This window comes from Acanthisitta chloris, unplaced genomic scaffold, assembly GCF_000695815.1.
Source record: "Acanthisitta chloris isolate BGI_N310 unplaced genomic scaffold, ASM69581v1 scaffold5085, whole genome shotgun sequence".
Taxonomy (NCBI): Eukaryota; Metazoa; Chordata; class Aves; order Passeriformes; family Acanthisittidae; genus Acanthisitta; species Acanthisitta chloris.
The window spans coordinates 49,502-71,821 of record NW_008672299.1 but is presented as its reverse complement, the minus strand read 5'-3'; the positions used below and the strand labels follow the sequence as shown (position 1 = coordinate 71,821).

Here is a 22,320-nt window from a genome sequence, read left to right as displayed (position 1 = left end):
GGTCTAGGAAAGCTTGGTCTGTCATATCAAAACCTACTGCAACTCTGAGATCTCCTGCCATCCAAAAAATGATTTTACATCTGTTTTAGTTCAAAGAGTCATATAAATCAGAAGCTCTGACTATAAATTTCGATGACACCTTTAAAGACGATTTATACAGTGTGTATTATATATATATATACAGGAGGTATGTAAGAGACACCAACCACTAAAATTAAGCAATCAGTGCTGAATTCTCCAAGTTCTGTATATCATATTGAAGTCCTATTTATGACTTTCTCTGATGTGAGAGCCAACCAATGCCTATGAAATCTCAGTATTTCTGTTCAGATACAGTTATGGGTGCAGTACACTATTCTGACTGTGGTTTCCTATAGTTCTTGGGTGGGACAAGCTTTTCAGGATGGAAACATCATTATCCATTTCTTAGAAACCACTTGTATGAGACTGGGCTTGAGTGTGGTTTCACTGCCTATCTCAAACAGGCATCAGGAGACTGAGAGGGCTGTTTTCTCTTCATAACAAGACAACAATCCTAATAAGAGTCAGTGCCCAGCAAGTCACACAATATCCCTGACAGGTTTTTTTGGTGTTCTCACTGTGAGATAGCAACATTTCTAACAAGCTTAGGACTTCTGTCAAGTGGAAAGTATGAAGTGTAAAATACTATGTTCATTAATAAACTTAATAACATGTATAACAAGCGCATAACTTTCAGGATAAAGGTTGACTTCAAGTCAGATAAGAAGCACACTAAACTCTCCATTCCTGGTTGACAGACCATTGATTACCTGGCTAATGACCCTCCTTTCAGTCCCCTAAAAGTCACCTTGATATAAGTCAGTACTTTGCAGCCCCTCCCTAGACCTTACAGCAAAAAAGCAGGGGAGTACATGGCTGGGGATAGAAGAGAGATGTCATGAACAATCACCCCTTTGTGCTGTGCCTGACACACACACTGGTGCTGTTTGCTCTTTTTCTTCCTGACTCAGCAGTGTCAGGAGAGATTGAGTCAGCAGCTCCTCAACATGAGGAAAACAGCAACAGAGGAGACTGGGGAGCAGAAAGAGCTTCTAAACATCACACACAGAGCTGCACAGTTTGGTCTGCAGGTCAGTTTGTGGACCTGGGTAGCAGATAGCTAAAAAGGATGAACAGTTTGAGAGGATCTATCACATTTTCTCCCTAATCACCCTCTCTACTAGGTGTAAGCTTATGAGACAACTTGTTTCTGTGAATGGCTTACTTGTAACAATTTCCCAAGTAATTCACCTGAGCTCTCCAGAGACTTGTGACTGCTGCACACATGATGGGATTCCATGTTAAAGTTGGCCGAGGTCAGTGTAGTATAAGGGACTACAGAAAACATGTCAGCATATATAGAAGAAAGAAGCAGGAGCATTAAACAGTGATTAAAGACCAACTTTCAGTACAAAGATAGAAAAAAAATTTGGACAAAACTACAGTCAGATGCTCGCTCTTCCCAACTCTCCCCTTTTCCTCCCCTTCCAGTGGTCTAACTGATGTTACATCCTATACAACCAAGGCTATGGAACAGACTTGATAGGTGACTCAGTGCTCATTTGGTACTTCATCTCTCACTTCACATTTCTAATATCACAACATACTGTGGTACTTCAATTAAAATACATAAGTTGGAACAGAGGATTTTATCACAGATTTCCTGGAAAAGAAACTAGTCTTTGAATTTAATAAAAGCATATCATTCCATGCCTCTTTGATGCCACACACTCCTCCAACTAACTAGGAGCTTAAAGAGAGATTTTCCCTGGTGTGCACAAAGACCCTTCTCAGACAACAACCTATTCCAAGTGCCTTCCAGAACCAGCTTCATTATGGAAGGATTTATGCCCATGATTGTCTCTTATAGGAGTCTTTTCTGTTTCCTCAAGCTATAAAGATGATAGTAGGATGCTCTGAGAACTCAACCAGCAGTTGAAGTCTCAGCTTGCACTATGGTATAACTCCTGTGTTTGCCGCAGAGATGGTCTGTCCTGCCATCTCAGGTCACTCAGATTACGACTGAGGTGTTTAAGATTAAGAATGAGAAGGGGTTTTTTTCATTTTCCAAATTGCCAAGGCCAGTCACAATAAGTTTGTTCTTCATTGTGTCAAGAATACTCCATTTCCCATGCCCCTCTGTTTGAAAAGCATTCAACCCCAAGAAAAGATGATAAACTGGAACCAGAAAGAGACATATGGCATCATGAGAGAGAAGAAAGAACAGGAAGGCAATGCAGAGGTGTTAAAATGAATGCTGCATGTGGGGACTGAAAGGCTGTTCTCCCAGTGGTACCATGACATTTGGTACATCAAGGCATCAGAGTCATCTTCCAAACCCCTTTTGTTGCCTTCTCCTACCTGCTTGCATTTCATCAAATGTGGTTGCAATTTTTCCCTTTTGATGCTGTGCCAGAATACCATCTTAGCTCAATTAAAAGGCTCTACAACCCTTTGAGAACAGATAATCTACATCACATGGTTAGTGCTCTATGTCCACTTTGGACCACAAGTTCAATGAAACTGGACTCACCCCCTCCGTTTAGTACAATGTTAACAACTTGCTGGATCTGTGACAACCCTCAATCTTCCCATGTTCTCTATCAGCTGCAGAGCTGTAGCAGTGAGTTTGAAGCTGGAATAATTACTAGGTATGTCCACTACTAGCTTGAAAAACAGCAGCAGATTACCTTCTCCAGGAATGCTGAGCTGTAAGTTGGCAGCTACTACAGTATTTGGTAGTCTGAAACCACATCTTTCCCAGCAAAAGATGTATTCCAACAAAGCAACCAGTGAACTGAGTTGTCACCAATTTGTCTGACCAGAATTTTCACATTCATTGCTGTATGCTCAGTCACTGGGAAAAAAATTGAGTTATTTTCAAAAAGAAGACAAGCTCTGCTATTGTGCAGCCTAGTTCAGAGTCCCATATCTTGGGCTGATTCAGCTTATCTGCCTTTCTATACCTTTGACAAATATATGTCTTATATCAAATTTTCTCCCCTTCCTCCATATGCCTTACTGCTTTTCCTCCATGTATCTTATCTCCAAATGATGTTCTATTAATCAACCAAAAACACCCTTCACTGCTAAGTGTTCCTCAACTGATTTTTCATCAGCACAAGTAGTTACTAGTTACAGCATTCCTCCCACATGCTGAAGGCTTAGAGAGGGAGGGAGAAGGGATGGAAAGGAGGTTAGAGACTGCCTCACCACATAAATACTATCTGGGACCTTTACACCAACCTGCCAGTTTGCTGTAGTGCTAATGTTGCTGTTTGTTCTCAATGAAAGGAACACGGTGGGAGGAAAATGGGACTGCACCCTGTCTTATTTTTTAAGTTAATAGCCTTCATGCTCTTCCCTTTTTCTGATTAATCTGGCTGGATGCCTGTTCAGTAGTAGCTGAAGCTTAATACCTGAAACAATGTGTGTATATACACTGTGCCAGTAAGACTTGCCCAACAATGCTCATTCTGTCATGTTTTCCCATGCCTTGTGTCAATATCTCATTTTATCTGCAAGACCCCAGAGTAGGGGGTAGGAAAAAGAAGATGGAGAGAGGGAGAGAGAGAAGGAGGGAGGGAGAGGAGAAAGTAGGGGAAAATTACATCCCTGGGGAATGTCAGCTGCTGTGAACTCACCCACTCCTCACCATGAAATGAGCTGTGTGCGGGCACAGGTGGGTCCCATTCCCTGTTACTAGAGCACAACCTACAAACAGGGGCTAAATGAAGACTTTCATTGCTGTTCCCTGTTTTCATTGGAGTAAGGCCATCATAAACATTTGCAGGTGGCTTGGCCATAGTCTGACACTAAAATATTTGTGGTTGCGATAAAAATCAGAATATTGCTACAAGATGGTTCTATATAACCTTTAGGGCTTGATCCTGCTCTTACAGGACTCAATGAGAGTTTTACCCAGTTGCTCTCTGCTGGTTTTATTGCTCATTAAAAGGCATATTCCCTGGCACAATTCTTCATGGTAAGGACTCAACTATCCTTCAGGGCAGTTTCAGATGATTCTAAAAAAGGGGAACACAATTAAAAACCACTGATTTGAGCACCTCAGAATTTTGACTTGTTAAACAGCTGAACCATCTCAGCTTTGTAAGGCCAAATCAAAACCACCAAACTTTGAAGAACTCAAGTATTTTCTGAATCCATCCAGATTTTTCTTCAGTTGTCTAATACTAAAACCATTGTCCAGTTTGTATTCCTCACGAATGAGTCTAGGATATAATTCTTAGCACATTTAGAAGGATAAGATGAAGATAAATGGAAATGACAAGATACATTCTTTGAATAAATAAAACAGACACCACAGGGGAAAGACTGAAGGAAAAGAAGACAAACAAGGATGCTCAACACTTTGGCAAGTAGATGAAGTTGAAAATGCAGCAGTTATCTCCTAGGACACACCATGAACAAAGAACAAAACCTCCTAGGAAAAGGGAAGAATGAGGAACAGGGTATGCTGGAGGTCACACCATAAGTCTCATTCACACACCAACTCACACAGAGACTAAAATGCTGACAATTGCCTCCCAATAAAACAGCTTTAGACTCAGACTTAGGAAACATTTGTGTGATTCAGTCACAGGGAAGAATTAAGATATGTCATGACAAAGTTTCCCAAATGAGACACACCACTGACTAGGAAAAGGCCTTTTTATCCTCAACTCCTCCAACTTTGGAGATTCTAATCACCATGGCCCAGAACCAACACAAACCTAAAACCTGACTGACAGGGTCTTGCAAAACCACATGCAGTTTTTTTCTCATTATATAGAAACAATTGTTTGGAAGCCAAGTACAGTCCCATGTAAGACATCTCACCACTGAGTACTAAAAGTTGCTTGGGGTTTTTTTTTTGTTTTAATTAGGATCATAATTACCACTAGACCTATTAAGCCACATTTGAACAAGAGCTTAATCATCCTTAATGCAAATAATAGCATTAGTTGTTTTTCTTCTAAAACTGAAAAAGAAACCGTTTCTTCCTCCCTCACTCACTCCCAGCCCCCTGTCTTTGAACAGAGTGGGACATATATAAGACAACTTCTGTGGATTCGTAGACAAACAGTATTGCACATGAAATCTCAGTGAACACTGTGTTTTGTCAATATGTAACATATACAAAGGTGCTTCTATCATACATGTTTACCTGACCCATCCTATCAGATTTACATGTTAAGAAACAATTCCTGAAATGGTAGTAAAAAGGAAAATAGAGGAGCTTGGACAGGAGCACAAAACTGGGGCAGCAGATGGAATCTGTGCTCTGTGCATGGCTGGGTAACCCCTCCGTAGAGGTCAGTGCCAAGGGGCATCCCTGCTACCATGGCACTGGGAAATATTGATCCCGTGGCCTATATCTTCCCCTGGCCACCAGGAATCTTGAAAGAAAACTCAAGAATAACTGGATTTTGAGTTTTCAATCCCAGGATTTCATTTTTCAGTTGTACTCTGGAGAGACTGCAAGTTGTTCATCAATTATTTAGACAATGACTGGGGACAGAGACTGCTTCTGCACTTATCGTATAATGGATGTGTCCAAATTACAAATGACAGATAATGAATCCAGACTTCTGCTTCTTTCTTAGTGCACTCATGTATCTTTTTATCCATATGTTTTCATGCATAAAGCCCCCCAAATTCTCAGAGTTGTGTGATGAAAAACTGTACCCTCAAATCATCTGGGCAGTTTCTGTGTAATTAAAATAAAGTTATTGTGACTTAGAAGGACCTCATACGTGCTGGAAGTAACCAAGTGTACAAAACACACATGTTTTTGTTCACACAGATCTCCAAACATAAGCACACAATTGGCATTCAAGCCAATACAATAAGTATCCATACTGTCAATTTATGGTAATAAATATGGATCCATCATCACAGATTAAGCAACTGTTCACAGAGATCACTGTGCCAACCTCCATTTATCTTGCTGGTCTTTTTATCTTCTAGCATTCTTCAATTTAACAGAATTTGTAGGAAACAGCCCAATCCCACAGAACACACAGAATTCCTGTTTCCCACAGCAGTTATACAACCAGCATGAATTCTGAATGTAAGAAGATGAAAACAAAAAAACTGGATGGAGAAAGCAGGACTTCCAGACAAGTACCCTTTTTGAGCCAGAGTGCCAGGTCTGGAGTAGATGTAGTAACCTGGGCATTCCCCCATAGTCTGCAACACATGTTGCAGAGGTCCTTGCTGCATGCTGGCAGGGTCAAGAGCAGACTCTGCAACCTCAAAAACCACAAGAACAACATCTGGTACTGCATGCAGCTGAACTTTAAGAACCATGAAGACATCTGGTCCTACATGCAGCTGCTGGAGCCAGAGAACTGGAGAAATGAGAACATGGAAATGGACTCACCCAATCTGTCTATTTGTGGAAGGTGCTTGTGTAATGACAGAACTGGACTGTGGAGATGGCATGGCTTGTTGAATCACAACGCTGGTGTCGTGGTTTGGCATCCTTGTGTTTGCCAGCTGGTGAGATCCAGGTCCTGCCATTGCTCCTCCAACTGTGTTATGCATGGAGATATTCTGTGAAAAGAAGGGAAATGAGAGCTGGTGGAAGAAAATGAAATAAATGTCTTATCTTGGTTTTCTGTTCTATAGGAATGCAATTAGAAATCTTAAAGTATAAACAACGTGAAAGCTGCTGCTTCCTTGTAAATGCCAAGTCAATGGATCTTGTTATAACCAACAATGACAAAGAAATGAAAAATAGCTGCTTCCTTGTAAATGCCAAGTCAATGAATCTTGTTATAACCAAAAATGACAAAGAAATGAAAAATAACTATTTACTTTCACAGGGCAATATAAATGGAAAAATACCCACAAGTTGACTAATCACTCTTCTGTAATTCTGTCTTGTGATTTATAATGGGGATATTTAGCACATATTCTCCTAACTAAACACATGTATATTTTGTTTGAAAATTACTTCTGTGGTGAGAGCAGGACACCTTGATTCACTGCATGGGTTGTTTGCTGTGTACTAGGTCTCCTTAGACTGACAAGCAAATCAAGTTTTACAGTCCCAAAGTAACAAGCAGTACAGGGTACATCATGCAACAGCCATTTCTATTAGCCTCCATATATTTTGTAAAGCAATAATATCCCAGAGGCTTAGCATAATAGCACTGTATTTGCACATACATAACCTTTGCTTCAGGTAACTTGGAGCTCTTAAGATGTTCTTAAAACAAAGTTCACAGATAACTCATATCCACTGAGCAAACAAGCCACAAGAGACCAGGATACTACTAAGGAAGGAACCATGGAATAAGACTTCTCTCCTGTTATGCCTGTACACACAATGCACACTGCTGCTAAACCGCAGGGTTTGACTTGGCCCACGTTTAAAAACAAACAAAACTCTCAAGCCAGAGATAACCCACAGTGTATACATATGGAAAATATGGTAACCTTGATTTTTCCTATCAGGCATCAACGTGTGGATTGTTAGCAGCAAGAGGAAAAGAAACTTTGCATTGTCTCTTCATGCTACGACGAGGAAAAGGGGGAAAAAAAAAAACCTTTATATGCACACTGCCACCAAGATTCACACAAAGGTTCTTCCTGACCACTATGATACTCAGGATTTAAAAAAAAGAATAACAAATTTAGATTTCATTCAGAATTCCAATCTATGAGCTAATTTGTCTAGGAAACACACAAAACCCCCACAAAATATTGATAGATAAAGCTGGTGAGAAAGGAAACTCAGAGCTCTAATCAAATGCGAAAGACGGAAGACAAAAAATATGTTGAATCCCAGACCTAAAAGAAAGATTGTATTCTGAACCAAACTAAGAATAAACCCTTCAGATGATATTCCTCATGGCAAAGGAGAGCAAGTAATTAGAGGACCTACACTGAAGGCCTTAGCTGTCATCCCCTATCTCCCAATTTTATGTCTTTCATGTGATTTCCCAGGATAGCATGGACACAGAGATCTCCCTGTTTCTTTTATAGGTGTTGTTCACGTCTTCATTAACACACAAAGAGGCAAAGGTGCTGCCTACAGTCACACGGTTAGACAATTCACCTGGAGTGAAGAAGACCCAGCTCTGACTTCTACTTCCAGTAAATAATTTACAAAGTATGAATCAGGTCCAGCATCTCCTTATTTGCTTAAGTATTCACTTAAGGAGCATGAATTGCAAGAGGAAGCCAGACCAAGGACCTTAACTGTAATTTTTCATAGCACAGTACTATGTCACAACCATCAGGCAATAACCTTAGATATATGGAATCTTTTCCAAAAGGAGTTCTTGCTCATCGACCACATTGCTATCAAAATGTCACTTCTTCAACAGATTACTGCTTCCTGATGAAAAACCTGTTCGGTTTAAATATATATATGTGTGTGTGTGTATATATATATATATATGTATATATTTAAATATATATATATATGTAGCTCAGGATTCAAACCTGCACCAACTCTTTTGATCATTACAAGATTTTGCAAAACCAGGTCTGGTATCTAACCATGTGCAAGTAAATATTTTAACACCATCACTTCCTAAAGCTTCTCCTTTTATACTGTGTGTGCTTCAATTGAAACCTATCAATATGTAATATTTACTTGTTTCAAAGTTCACCCTCATTTAATTTCTCCTTTATACTGTCTCCACAGCTTCTGAATACTTCCAGTTATTTCTGTATTGCCTGTTTGCTTTCAGTAATATGTTTAATAAAGCAAATATTAAATTGAGGACAGGCATACAGTACTTGTACCTCTGTGTCCATATGTGAGCAACAAAGAAGAAAAGCATCAGCCACCACAATGAGTTTGCTCTGCAGTGCTGCACAACTGTCCCTAGCCATTGCTAGCACACATGCCTGCTTTGCTTCCAGAGAGGGCTGTCTGCACAAGGCCAGAGCATCAAGTGTGAAACTCCCCAGGATTCAGAAAGCCTTGCTCTAGATTACAGGCTCCAGACCACAAATTTCTAAGGGCTATAGAACACTGACTGGCTACATGGGAGGATCTTTAAAGGAAACATGCACAGTGCCATGAAGCCTGGGAAGGGCCAGGATGGAAATACATCACAAGCTTTAGACAAGTGGTACCCTGGCACTTGCCCACATTTTTACAGGATTCTGTTGTACCATGGCAGGGCTGAACTTAGAGGTTTAATATCAGATTCTTGTGTGCCTATATTCAGTATTTCCTTCTTCTTCTCCTTCTCTTTCCATTTTCTCTGATAATTCCAGAGCTCTCTAAGGGACAAGTAGCATGAATTATGATGGGTATGGAAAATTTTGTTTGTCCATAAGACATAGTAATTATTAAGTTACATGCAGAAACTTGCAACACTGTTTCAAATGTTTAACAATTTCCAATAAACTGCATCTTTTCCGAAAGCAGGATGAATGCATGGAAAAAACCAGAATGAAAACCTGTCAATGCATTCACAAACGCTGTTGTTGGGCAAGAACTATACCTTTATACTACACTGCCAAGTAAAAACCTCAGATTTCCTAACAAAATGTCAAACTCAGCATGACTCTGACATTCACAAGAAACGGATTTGGCAATATCAGAATAATTTACGTCTGTGAGATGCTTGGGAATTTGCAGAGAAGTTCAAGCAAGTTTATACTGTAACAACAATACCTCTGCTTTGAAAGATGGCAGGAAGGGAATGCACAATAGATCTGACACTAAGCCTATCTGATCTAGTTGTATGCATCATGACATGCAGAATGAATCTGTATCACTAGGACAGCAAGACTAGGCTCGTTGTATGTGTGATGCAGGGAGTCTTCAGAACTCCCAAAATGGTCTTGCTGTGTTGAGCTCTGCATCTGATTCTGAATGAATCTGGATAGGATATTAATGTGCTCCTTGCAGACTTGACTTTGGACTCAGAGAAACAGGAAGAATTCAGCAACATTCAGCTGAAACTGAGACCCTCACTTTATAGCTGAATTATTGTTTTGTCAAGCTGCTTCCAGCTCTACTTTTAAGGAGCTCTGCACACTCTTCCACCAGGGATCCGTGAACAATATCTTCTTGGAATGCCCTTTTTGCTATTCTCCAGTTCTTAAGACAATGGCTAAGATTTTTTGATACTAGGTGGGGAGCTCCCAGCATTTCATCTCAGAGAAGTCAACAGGAGATGATGGCATGGACTGAGCTCTCCCTCCTCTTTTAACATTCCCAAGACCATCCATATTCCAAGAGTGTATGACACAAGCACACACACAGAGATATCTTCACAACTGTGCTTCAGCATTACAAGAGGGCATATGAGCTTATTATTATTATCTATTTTATTAAACTAAACCTAAGCGTTCACACAGGGAACAGGCCACCCACATGCTAGGAGCTGATGAGACACAAAAGACATCCCCTGACCTTAAGATTCATTTAGTGAATCTTAATTAAGATCCTATATATGAAAAAGAATTTATGTCCTTTAGGACTAAGCTTCATCCTCACTATAGTTCCCAGTCAGTCCCACTGAAGCAGAAATTAGGATTATAACACTGAAGAGCTTTAATAGAAATGCTTCCCTCACCCATGTGCTCATGCAATACTCTCCATCAGTATTTAACATTCAAATAAATAAACTAAAAAGCAACAAGCAATACCCACAAACTGCTTTTAAATCAATGTGCTCATTCTCAACCTTTCCAGCTGCAAGAGGAAAGAGAACAGGTCATCATCATCTTAACTTCTCCCCAGTTACACTTTATTCCCCATTTCAGCTTTAGACTTTGAAGCAAACATTTTTCTCCCACGTGCAACCATTTAACTTTAGAAAGGCAACACACTTCTCTTTTCTAAAGGCTAAAAACTTCTTGAAGTCATGCTTCCATGTTCTGGTGGAGAGGATTACACATCACTCCACAAGAACACACACCCTGTTGGCAAGCACAGCAGAGAAATGATGGCTCTGCAGACACAGGCAAAATACACCCCATGATTCCAAGCAGTCACCATTTCCCCTAAACCCTGGTGCTTCCAGAGAAACACCCATCCATGTTGCACAGCACCACCTGTGAGATATGTCACCATCGACTGAAGGTAAAGGATGAAGACAATAGATCCATCCTTTACAATCTATTGTAATACTCTAAATTTCAAACAGTTTGTGATTTTAAACTACAAGAGCTGTAGAGTTTCTGAACCAAAATCATCTTTTATTTTCCTACTATTCTTTAACTGTGAGGTTTAGTAAAAATTGCAAACACAGGTTTTGTACAAACAGCAGGCTATTCAGGATTGCTCTGTGTAAACTGTGAAGCAATAAAGATGTCCCCTATAACCAATTGTACATAAAAGTATTTTGTGACTATTATATAAATTCTCAAGTCAGGAGGTATTTTCCATGAAAAAAAAAGATATCAAAATCCAATTCATTTAAAAAAAAAAAAACCCTGAAAGCACTTTTTGCTTGCTTTTTTTTCAGTTTTCTGAAAAAAAAAAAAAGAAAAATCATTTAGCTATGCTTTCCTGCAGAGAAGTTTTAAATATTTTTTACATAGTTCAAGAGAAAAAGCATCAACTTAAAAAATAGATATAGATAGAAATCAAATATACAACAGTATTTTATAATTTATATATCCTGACCTCTCGATTAATGTATTTTAACAAGGACAAATATTCTAAGATGATACATGTTTAAATGGCAGTTACATGTGCACTTTTAAGAAGTGTACAGTAACATCTTGTCTGATTATTGAGATCATAACTTCACAATATATAAATGCAGACATGAGTGGAAGCCACCAGTGACACACTCACCCATTGAACATGCTGTTTACACAACCAAAGAACCTGCTGCCTCAAAAACCTGGAAGACATTGTTGTATAGAAAATTATAGACTAAATGTGGCAAATATTGTCAGGCTTCAAAATTATTTTAATCATATGCAATCTCCATCAAAATTACTGAGCCTCTATGAATTCTCTCCTGGCAGAAGAAAAAGATAATCTCAAAACAAAACCTAGCAAGTCTGCCCAGAAACAGCACCAACTCATTTATTTTCTCATTATTCAGATCAATGTGGAAGGAAAACACCCTCACACCAGCCCATCACAACTGTTTCATCTGTAACTAGCATGCAAAATCTAAATCGCTGTAAGCACAGAACTAAGCTTGCTGTTCATTCGAGGCCAGCAAACACAGCAGAGGAACTAGGGAAGAAAACAGAGAGAAAAAAATCAACCATTTTACTAAGGCAATTGAAGAATTAGAGGGAAAAGAAAGTCTATTGTGTAGATTTATTTTTTTTTAAAAGGAAAAGGTTCCATTATGCAAGACATGGGAGAGTGTCAATGTGGTGGACACTGAAGTGCAATCCTTCTTCCTTTTTTTTTTTTAAACTGTAACATCTGTAGAGCTTGAATGAGGAAAAGCACTAAAGCAGGAAAAAAAGGACATAGAAAGGAACTGCTTGAAAATGCTGTGTAGTAACATAAAGCATAAGGACAAAGCTCTAGGAAGATATTATTGCAGACCACTAAAATCCATTTAACTTAGCGAGAGGTATGAAGTCACTGAATGAGGCTGACACATAAAAATACAGAACTGATGCCAAAGGATCTATTCCTCAAAACATTTCAAAGAAAGGCAAATGCTCACTTAACAGCTACCTGATAAAAATGGCACATTACAAAAACCAGCAGGCATGATATATTCCAGAATGTGGAAGGACTCTTCCCTGCCCCCAGGTCACATCCAACCTCTCCCCCTGAACTGGACCCAGCCAGCTATCCACACCATGCTGGAGACTGAAAGGCCAGGAGCAGTATGGGTATATCTGACTCCTTGAACCCTGGGCACCACTGTTCAGTCAAATGTTATCAAGCTGATCTCCTTAGGGGTAAAAATGGAATGAAAAATTAAAGTCCTTACTCAAAAACTACAAGTAATGATAGGCAGATGGGGAAAGAAGGGAAACATTGCTCTCACTGAAATCATAAAGCTTTGAATCTGTACTTATCAGTCTCGGCCACTGGTTTCCAATTTTTTGGATCACAGACCTCTGTCATCCCTCTGAATTTCACACAGAGCACTCTGTGCTCTTATCATAAATTGTGTAATTAAGGCAAGATGGTTCCACAGACCAGCTGCAGGCGACTTACCATAGCTTTGCGACCACCAGCAGCTCACAGACCGGAGTTTAACTGCCACCCAAATATTACTTTGAGCACTGTGACTAGAATTTCTTGACAAAAGAAAGGTAACATTTCTAAAAGTATCTATGAACTTCAGTAGCCCCCATCTTTTTTTCAAAATGTCTTCAGTCTTTCGGAGACTTAGTGAACAAGTACTGTTAATTAATAGATCAGACTTGTGTACTGGGGCTGGCAGGAGCTTTGCAAAATTGTGTCCTAAATATCTATGCTGGAACAAGCAGGAAAACCTCCTTGTTGTTTTAAGTTAGGATGATTTATTCTTAAACATAGACATGCTGGCTGCTCCTGAAGAGGCACAAACACAAAAAAAAAAACCCTCATAAATAATCTTTTTATCCTGTTTTCTTTCAATAGCTGTTACTATGTTATCAGAAAGACTTTCTGAGATACACCCAGTGACGCAAACCTCTCTGCTAATCTCCAGTAAACTTCATGGTGCTGCTAAGAAGCATGGCACAAGACACAGGACAGACATATGAAGTGCTAAGCCAGGTATAAGCCATCTCAAGTCTCTAGCAGTCACCACCATAACTCAAAGTCTGAAGGGCCCATTTAAGCACCACTAATCCTCTTAAGGTCACTGCCTGAAGGGTGACAGCCCTGCACAAAATCTCTCTAACACGGCTTGTGCTGCAGGCCAACCTCTGGTGTGCCTCTGCTTGGGTACCCAAAGAGCAGTCACCTCCTCTGGTCCCTTCCTCAAACCTTCAGGAGAAAATGCACATCAACTTCTTCCAGGAGCAAGTTAAGTCTCCCTGCCTGTCCTCCACTTTGGCTATGGGTTTAAGCAAATGCTCTGACTCCTCTGATATTAGGAACAAAATGCAGGATTTTTAGAATTTTTGGTCTTTTATCTTAATTTTTGTGACATGATCTAATTACAGACATTCAGTGGTGCCCTCTAATTACCAGTAGAAATGAATACTGAAAGATGACCCTTGTCTTCCAAGATTCCCTCCCCTCTTCCCCCCTACCCTCCTCATGCCCTTTCCAGCATGTCTGTCCAGACTATGCTTTTGACATATGAAGCCTTCTTTACATAAACAGTGAGTAATATATGGTGTATACCAGATGTACCCATGATAAACCATTTACTAGGGGAAAGGAAAAAATAATATAAAGGAAATGCAATGAACATATTTTAAAGGAGAAGGAAATTTTGGAAGACTGGTCTCACCAGAGTTTGAAAGGAAATAGCTCCTCTATGGGAAAAGATGACATCAGATCGCATGCTTATGTCTTGAAGTTTCCTACAGATATGGCCCATTTTTCCTCAGGGTTGCTTGTTTCATACACATTACTTGCCCAAGATAGCCATTAAAGCAAACCAGTACAAAGAGCTGCTTCTGTTCAAATAAAAGTCAGTAACACTAAGTGGGCATAGCCAGTTTGGGTCACTTTGGGTGTTTTGCACAGCTAACACCACACGATGTCCTGCTAATTGGAAGGCTGCAAAATAGGGGAAGCAGAACAGGCTGCCTGGCTCTACCCAGTTCTGTCATTCTTTATGCAAAAGCCATGAACTGACTATTTGGTTTCTTCTAAGTTGCCTATTGTGACATTTATAAACAGGAACCTGGCAGCATGTCAATGGTGCAAACTGATTTCCTTTTCTAAATACAATTTTAAAAAGCAAATAAACAAGGTTATGCCTGCTAATGAAACATTATATGCCATGCTGGAGCTAGTTTTTCTCAAATGTATTCTCTAGAGCAGATGGAACACCAATAAACACAAAACAACAAACCCTTTTATGAAAAGCATGTTTATAAGAAAATACATTCTCCATAGAAATTTGTCTGAGGCAAAACTGGCTTATATCTGTAATGCTATCTTGGGGACCCAATTATGGTCCCATTAGATTGCTGTAAACAAGGGAGCTTGCCATGAATTTCAAATGGAGAAGCACTAGTAAGAAACCTGAATAGAAGAAAAGAAACTTGCCAGGATACTTACTAGGTGTAATTCCTAGAGGTCTCAGTTGAAATCAAGGCCTTATTGTGCAAAAATCTGTATAGACACATTGATGGACTACACTTGCCCACAAGCCTTACAGTTCAGAGACAAAACAAGGAAAGGAAAGAAGAAAGAGAGAAAGTGATTGGTGTAGCCAAATACCAGGACTCAATGCAAAGGCTCTTTTCTCCCAGTCCAGTGTCTTATCCATTATTTTGCACTGTTTCTCTGAATCTAATACTTATCTATGGATTCATAAAACCAGGAAACTTTAAATAAAAAAATAAAAAACAAAACCTCAAAGAGATAGAATTATAAGCTCTACTTGAATTTTTTCCAGCACTATCATCATTTCATTTCTGTAAATCACACAGAGTGCACATACAAAGTGGGTACTCAAAGAACCTTCTGAAAGTAGGTGCATGTCAACTTTTGCAGGACAAGCAATTAGACATCCAAAAGCAGCTGCCAGATCTGGAGGCCAGTCAGAGGGTAGTTGAAAACCTGGCTTTCCTTTCTTTATTGTAAGGAGTTTTGTTTTTATCCATCGTGAAACAGAAAGCTGGGGGGGAGGGCGGCAATCCTCCAGGAATTGCTTTAAACAAGCTTTTGATGCTGCTAACTGAAGGCACTATGCTTTTCAACATTATGCAAACCATTTATAACCTGTTAATAGCAGATTCACAGAGACAGCACTTTGGCATTTAAATTTGTTATATTTTATTTAAAGCTTCTTTGAAATTCTCATCATTGATTTCACTGGCATAAGTTATTGGCATCATGCATGAGTTACAGCAATGGCTGTTGAGTGCATTCAAGGACCAGAACATTTTTTAGACAGAGCAGTTGGTAAAGGAGAGCAAAGATGGTAGCAACAAAACAGCCAGTGATTTTCCATTCAGACAGTTTCAAGCAGAAAACCAGAAGGCTTAACTTTTCTGCTAAGAAGTCAAGTGGAAATGCTGCTACCCTGGTAATAAAATGCATCTCCTAAATATTCTTTTAACCCCAACCCACTGTGGCAGCTGCCTCGGGCCAGGCTGGCTAGTACTACATGGGGACTAAAACAAAAGGCTGGGAAAGGTCCAGGAGTCAAGGCCAATGCTGGTCTCAAAATGCACCTAGACAGACCATTTGCTACATACAAGAGATTGTAAGTCTAACCAATGGAGTGGCCTGACAAGTGAGCTGGTAGGAAAATATTTTTGATCAGTGAAAATCATACAAGGAACACCAAAACATCAAGCTCGGATCAAGTTAATTTACCATACCTCCTGTAAAGTAATCACCAAGGCAAGCGTGCAGTTTTGCAGCATCCACAATCATTGCAATTGATTTTAGGTTGGTGTTTTGGAAGAGGAGAGCTAGTTTAGTTTAGATCTTGGACTGAAAGAACTTAAAGAATTAGGTTCACAAGTTGGAAGCATTCAGACAAAAATTAATAATCTTTGTAGCCATAAGGGTTAAAAAAGTTAGGGTTTAGTAAGGCAAAGTGACTGTCTACATAGAAAGCAAAAAAGTAAAATACACTTCTAGGTAAGAAAAGCTCACTTCTAGTGAGTACATCAAGGGCTACAGACAAACAGATATTGCAAGAAAGTGAATCCTCAAAGCTGGTTAAGGAGTCTGGTTAAGGAGAAACATGCTGCTTTTGTCCATCTCTTCCTTGTTTCAGCAAGTAGCAGACAGGCAGGAAAAATCACTAACAAGACTAGGAGACAACACTCTTGGAAGAAAGAGAAATTAATAGTGAGCCTTCTGCAAGAAACAGGGTTGACCATTCACTGGCAAAGGCATGTGACTTTGACCTTAAAGCACTGCTTACTGGAGATCTCTGAAAGAAGAGCTACTGTTAATGGGAATAGAACAAGTAAGCAAGATGGGGTGAAGCTGGGACATGCCACTTCCCAGGACCGGGACAGCAGAAGAGATCAGAAATCTAACTCCTTGGACCCCAAAGGTGTTCTGAAGATCAGATGCACTGGGAACTGCATAGCCATCCTTTTCCTTACTCTGCTATGAATTTACTGCATGATTTTGAGCAAATTACTTCACATTTTTCTGCCTCACATGTAAAACAGCACAAATGCCTTCAGCAACTACAGAGTTCTTGGAAGACACATGAAGGGAATAGCTCTTAGAGACAACATAGTATACCTAGGAAGGCAATAGAACACAACAGTTACAGACCAGCAGGGCTTTTTTGGTAAGAGAACTCCACAGGACTTTAGAGTAGAATGCATTTCAACCTCACAGAAATGACAAAAGATCATAACCAAGATACTTTAGCCAATACAGAAAATGGCTTCATGATGAATACCATTAGAAAAATTAAAAGACAAAAGAACAGTTCTTTGGTGACTGGAAACAGGAGAGCAGGGAAGGACATGTAAATCAGTAAAAGAGAATAATGACTATATACTCAAGTCCAGATAGCATTGCAGGATCTAGTCTGTTCAGAGAAGGGGAGCTCATCATCTGCAGAAAATTGCATCCAATTAAAGCATTCCTGGCTGTACATCCAAATATGGGCACTAAAATTTATGAGCCATTTCAGAAAAGTCAGGCTTAAAATCTTACTGAGATTATATGGTGGTAGTGGTGGAGGGGGTGAATGGAGAGAACAACAAACAGGATGCACTATATTTGATAAAGCTACCAGACAAACATCCAGATGTACACGCTTCCAGTCACACTAATTAAATATGGTGTGGAGCCATCCTGGGGAAATTACATACCATTCCTTTAGAGTACCACACGCTTCTGAAATGCCTTGGTGAATCCTCACTCCATCTGAGGAGACACAACGCTCATTTTCCTGAGTAATAAACAACTGATCCTCCTGTAAAGGTGTGGCCCAGCCAGGTAGATACTTCATTCAAGGAGGCAAAACATAATCCAGGCAATGGAAAGCAGGAGTTTCAATTAAGCCATGAACAAAATAGGGCAGGCAGGCATCCTTGAGGATCAACCTAGCTGCACATGGGGAACTGTTAATTCTGAGTGCTCTCCTCCACACAGCAACTTTTGCCTACAAAGCAGATGTTGGTGAGATGTTTACAAGCAAAACAACTTGTTACCTGAAAGCTGAGGAACAGAGGAGAGGATCAGGAATACCATCCTGGCACAAGTAACACCACGATCCCATTCTCAAGAGCGCCTAGCTCTGGGCTATTGACATTAGAGAAGAGCATACTACCCTTAAACACAGTATCAACACTGTTCCTTTTAAACTCACCTAATTTACAATTAGGTTGGAAGTTTTTACTACACAAGACTGAAAATACATCTGCTTTGGAATCCAGGAGGTGCTGTCTGATTTTTCTTCATCAGAAGAAGACCACGGAATGGACTGTGCTTTGGAAATCCATTGGATCACACTGTCTAAGCACAAGGAAATAGGTTTCTCAGCAAGATGGTGCTCTGAAGGTGATACTGAGCATATTTAGCCTGTCTGACAGTTCTCTAGGAAAATTACAGTGGTAATTCCTGGACACAGACAGTATTTTAAAGACTTAAGCTGAAGACAGCTGCTAAATAGTATAACCTTCAGCATTTCTGCTGATCATTATATAGGAAGAGGCAATGCAACCCCTGTGTGATATTCTGAAAGCCACCGTTCAAATATTTCACAACTGAGTGCTTGAATTAATTTCAAATACATGATGCAAATTGTCATATTTGAGACCAAAGGCTAAAAAGCCATTGGTGTTTCTGACTCAATGCAAAGACTCCTTCAAAACATGGGGCATCATCTCACATTTCTGACACACAGCAGTGAAAGAGTTTGCAAAACTGAATCCAGTGAGTTTGGATTGCTAGAGCTGGCCCAGAATTTTGCTCGGAGCTTCACAGTTTCAAAAGATCTAAACAAGAAAGCTGTTAAATTGGTCTGGATTTACTAATTGTGTTCCATGTAATAAGACCAGAAATTTAATTCTTCCATCAACATATATTAGGTATTGGTCAGGGATGCATATGTAAGTTTAGCATTCAGAGAAAAGCTATTCAAGAGAGAAAGAAAGGGGAAAAAAGTAAATTCAATGAGGTTCAAAGCAAAAAAATGAATAAAGGTTTGTGTAGAGAATATTCTTTGTTGTTCTTTTAGATGATTTGCTTTAAGGCAGAAATATGATAGTCTGAAAAATAAGATATGGTAAAGTCTGTGATGTATGGAGTCCAAAATGATTATTCTTCCTTCAAAAAGGACAGACAACGTACTACCCTACAATACTTGGTCTGTCTCTTCTTACAGTAAACATTGCTAATGCTCCTGGAGAGGGGCTGACCTTGCCAGCCAATTACATTATGCTAATTTGTCTGTTACTATAACTCCTACAGAGGCATTCACAGCTCAAAGCAGGACAGAGATTTATATTGTCTCTTCCAAGTTGCAGACTACGGACGTTAATCTCTCTCCCTCTTCCAGTTACAACTCTACATGGCAATATCTACATGCAGTGCCACTGCACATTCAAAGCGACAGTTACTGCCAGCTTTATTCAACTTAAAAGACAAGCCGTGGTCCTACTTTGCCCTTTTAATAACTGTCACACTATCTGAGAAAGCATATGCTTGGTAACAGCTGTTTTCCTATGAAAACATATGGTTTCTCATATGCTTTTGAAAACACCACAGGAATGTATTTGCTTGCTAGATGCTAGTGCTGTGTCACTACATCAAGCAACAAAATCATCGGCAGGAACTGCAATAGCTTTGTATGTTTTACCATGTACTGCAAAAATACCTAGTATTTTAAAGCAAAAAAAAAATAAAAAAATCATCCAGTTGAAAAGATTCAATGTAAAACTAAGGCTCATAATTTCATAGTTATGTGCACTACAATATTATTTAAAGATGGAACCAAAACATTTGTCTTCTACAGACATATAGCAAATAATATGCCTCATGCAAGCAGTTTATAGTCCAAAGTGCCTCATGAACAAAGAACAACCTCATGAGATGTGGCTCTTCTAACCGCTGGAGAGACCAGAAGCTTCCCTAGCATCTTTCAGTTGAGATATGATAAACAAAGTATCAAAAACAATTGAGTCATAGCAGTTTATAATAAACTACTGTCCATCAAGTAAACCACAGTATTGACCTTTACATGCTTCTCTCCCTCCCTTCATAATACTTAGGGCAAGCTAAGAGTATTCGCACAGTCAGTCGCATGTCAGAGGAGATAAAAAGAAGCTGATTTGTTGGGCTATTTTAACCCAGATGTGCTCAGTCTAGGGTCAGGTTAAACTGAAACCTAAATATTTGGGTACATAAGATCTCTAGTTGTGGTTTTGAAACTGATTTAAACATCAGCTGACACAGAAACTTACATAAAAATGCAGAAAGTTATCAAAGTGTTATAAAGACAGGTAGGAAAGCTATGGATCAGAGGGAAAACAAGAAGAACACAAATGAAGTCTTACAGAAATTTCCCATTGGCTCTAATAATAATTCCACTAGAATGTTTGTAGAATAGAAAGAAAAAATTATATTCAAACCAGTTTATGCTCTATCATCAACATAATCAAGAAGACCACCCAAACATTACTGCAAGACCTTCTGATCACACCAGTATCTCTAGGTGGTATTCTAGTACTTCTCATATAACTTGAAAAATTTTACACCTGCATCTTTATGGTGGTTAAATACAGAGTCACACAAAAAATCCCCCGTCACACTGAAATGTTAGTGCTTTATTACCTATTAACAATGAGAGGGCACACACAGAAGTCCTCACAAGTCTGTATCACTGACTTTAGAATTTCCAGCAGATCATGTTGCTCTGCTGCCTGCAGTTTATGCCCTGAGCCACGGACTGACTTTTAAGAAGGTGCTTAAGCACATGATGCAAAGAGGTCAGGGAAGCCAATGAACAGCAAGAACCGGTGAAACTCCTGTGACAGCTTGGGGCATGGCCCTCAGGCATCTGGTGGGCCCCTTTCTATGGGTTATGATTCCCTCCATGCAGTCTGTGAAAGGTAACACTTGCCTGGTGGGCACATAGGTCACTATGAGGATCTCGCATTTTGCAAACTACTGGCAGATGTGCAATAAACCCATGCTGACCTCCTTTCTAAAAGCAAGCAGCAACAAAAGGCTTAATAAGATGCCCTGGGCATAGGAGACATAAGAAAGCAAGTTGATTTCTTGTGCAACTGTTTCTACCAGCAAGGAACTAATGCACTGGGGACAAAACTAAAAACCCCTTGGAGGAGATTAATACAGTATGTTTTATGGGGAACATAGGGACTCTGTCTGAAAGTGATAAAGCCAAGGGAGGGAATGGAAAGATATCCTTACCTGACAAAAAGATCTTTGCAGGTAGCAAACAGAGGTATAACCTTGTTAGTCTGGTTAGACACCACAAGCAAATTATGAAACCAACTTTCAATAACACCTTCTTAATAGTGCCCCATGCTCTCAATCTCCAAAAGTACCTGAGAGCATATTTTGCCTAAGGTGACTCTTTCAAACTCAAATGAATAGCAAGGTCAAAAAGCCAAAAGTCTGTCACATTGAGACAAACAGTTCATACATGGCAACTTAAAGGACAGAAAAATACACCATGAAATCAGATTTGCTTGTTTTTCTAGTCACAGACTCAGAACACAGGAAGGCAGAGGAAAAAAATAATAAAATCAGGTATGACCTGCCATTCACAGGTGTCTAATCCTGACAAAAACAACAGCAATGTGCTCCTATTTGACTTCAATTCGATATCTATAGCTTGAGTTCTTCACCAAAGAAGAAAAGGTTGATTTACAAATGCATGTCCAGTCTTTCCAAATGTACCCAATAGCTTTGTGTGATAACAGACATTTTCATAAGGAACAATGGTGTGAGAAGACTTAAATGTACATACAATAAAAATGAAACCAACCTCTCAAGCTATCATTCAGCACATAGCATATAAAAAAATTAATAAAAATATTTATAGAATTATATTGTTCACCTACATGTCTCTACAGAATCCTAACTGGCTTTTCCTTGAAGCCAGTTAATTTGCTCATAATGATCAACACATGATATATTTCTGAAGTCTCCAAAATTTAATTTTCTACTCATTTTCCAGCTGATGAACAAAAGGAAACTGCTTTTCTTGCATAATTAACTTAGCTTATACTCCTATCAGAGCAGTCTATACAAGGCCATATCTGTAC

At 39.4% G+C, this 22,320-nt stretch overlaps 1 protein-coding gene across 1 annotated transcript in view; it reads right to left on the bottom strand.

The window, feature by feature from the left end:
* Nucleotides 1–6,406: 6,406 nt before the first annotated feature.
* Nucleotides 6,407–22,320, bottom strand: part of LOC103802026 (cyclic AMP-responsive element-binding protein 5-like) — a gene marked incomplete at its 3' end in the record, with an annotated part of 65,364 nt that continues 49,450 nt past the window's right edge. The window contains exon 5 of the mRNA XM_009074466.1: nt 6,407–6,579. Within this exon, the coding sequence (XP_009072714.1) occupies nt 6,407–6,579 (173 nt within the window). The remainder of the gene's footprint in view (nt 6,580–22,320) is intronic.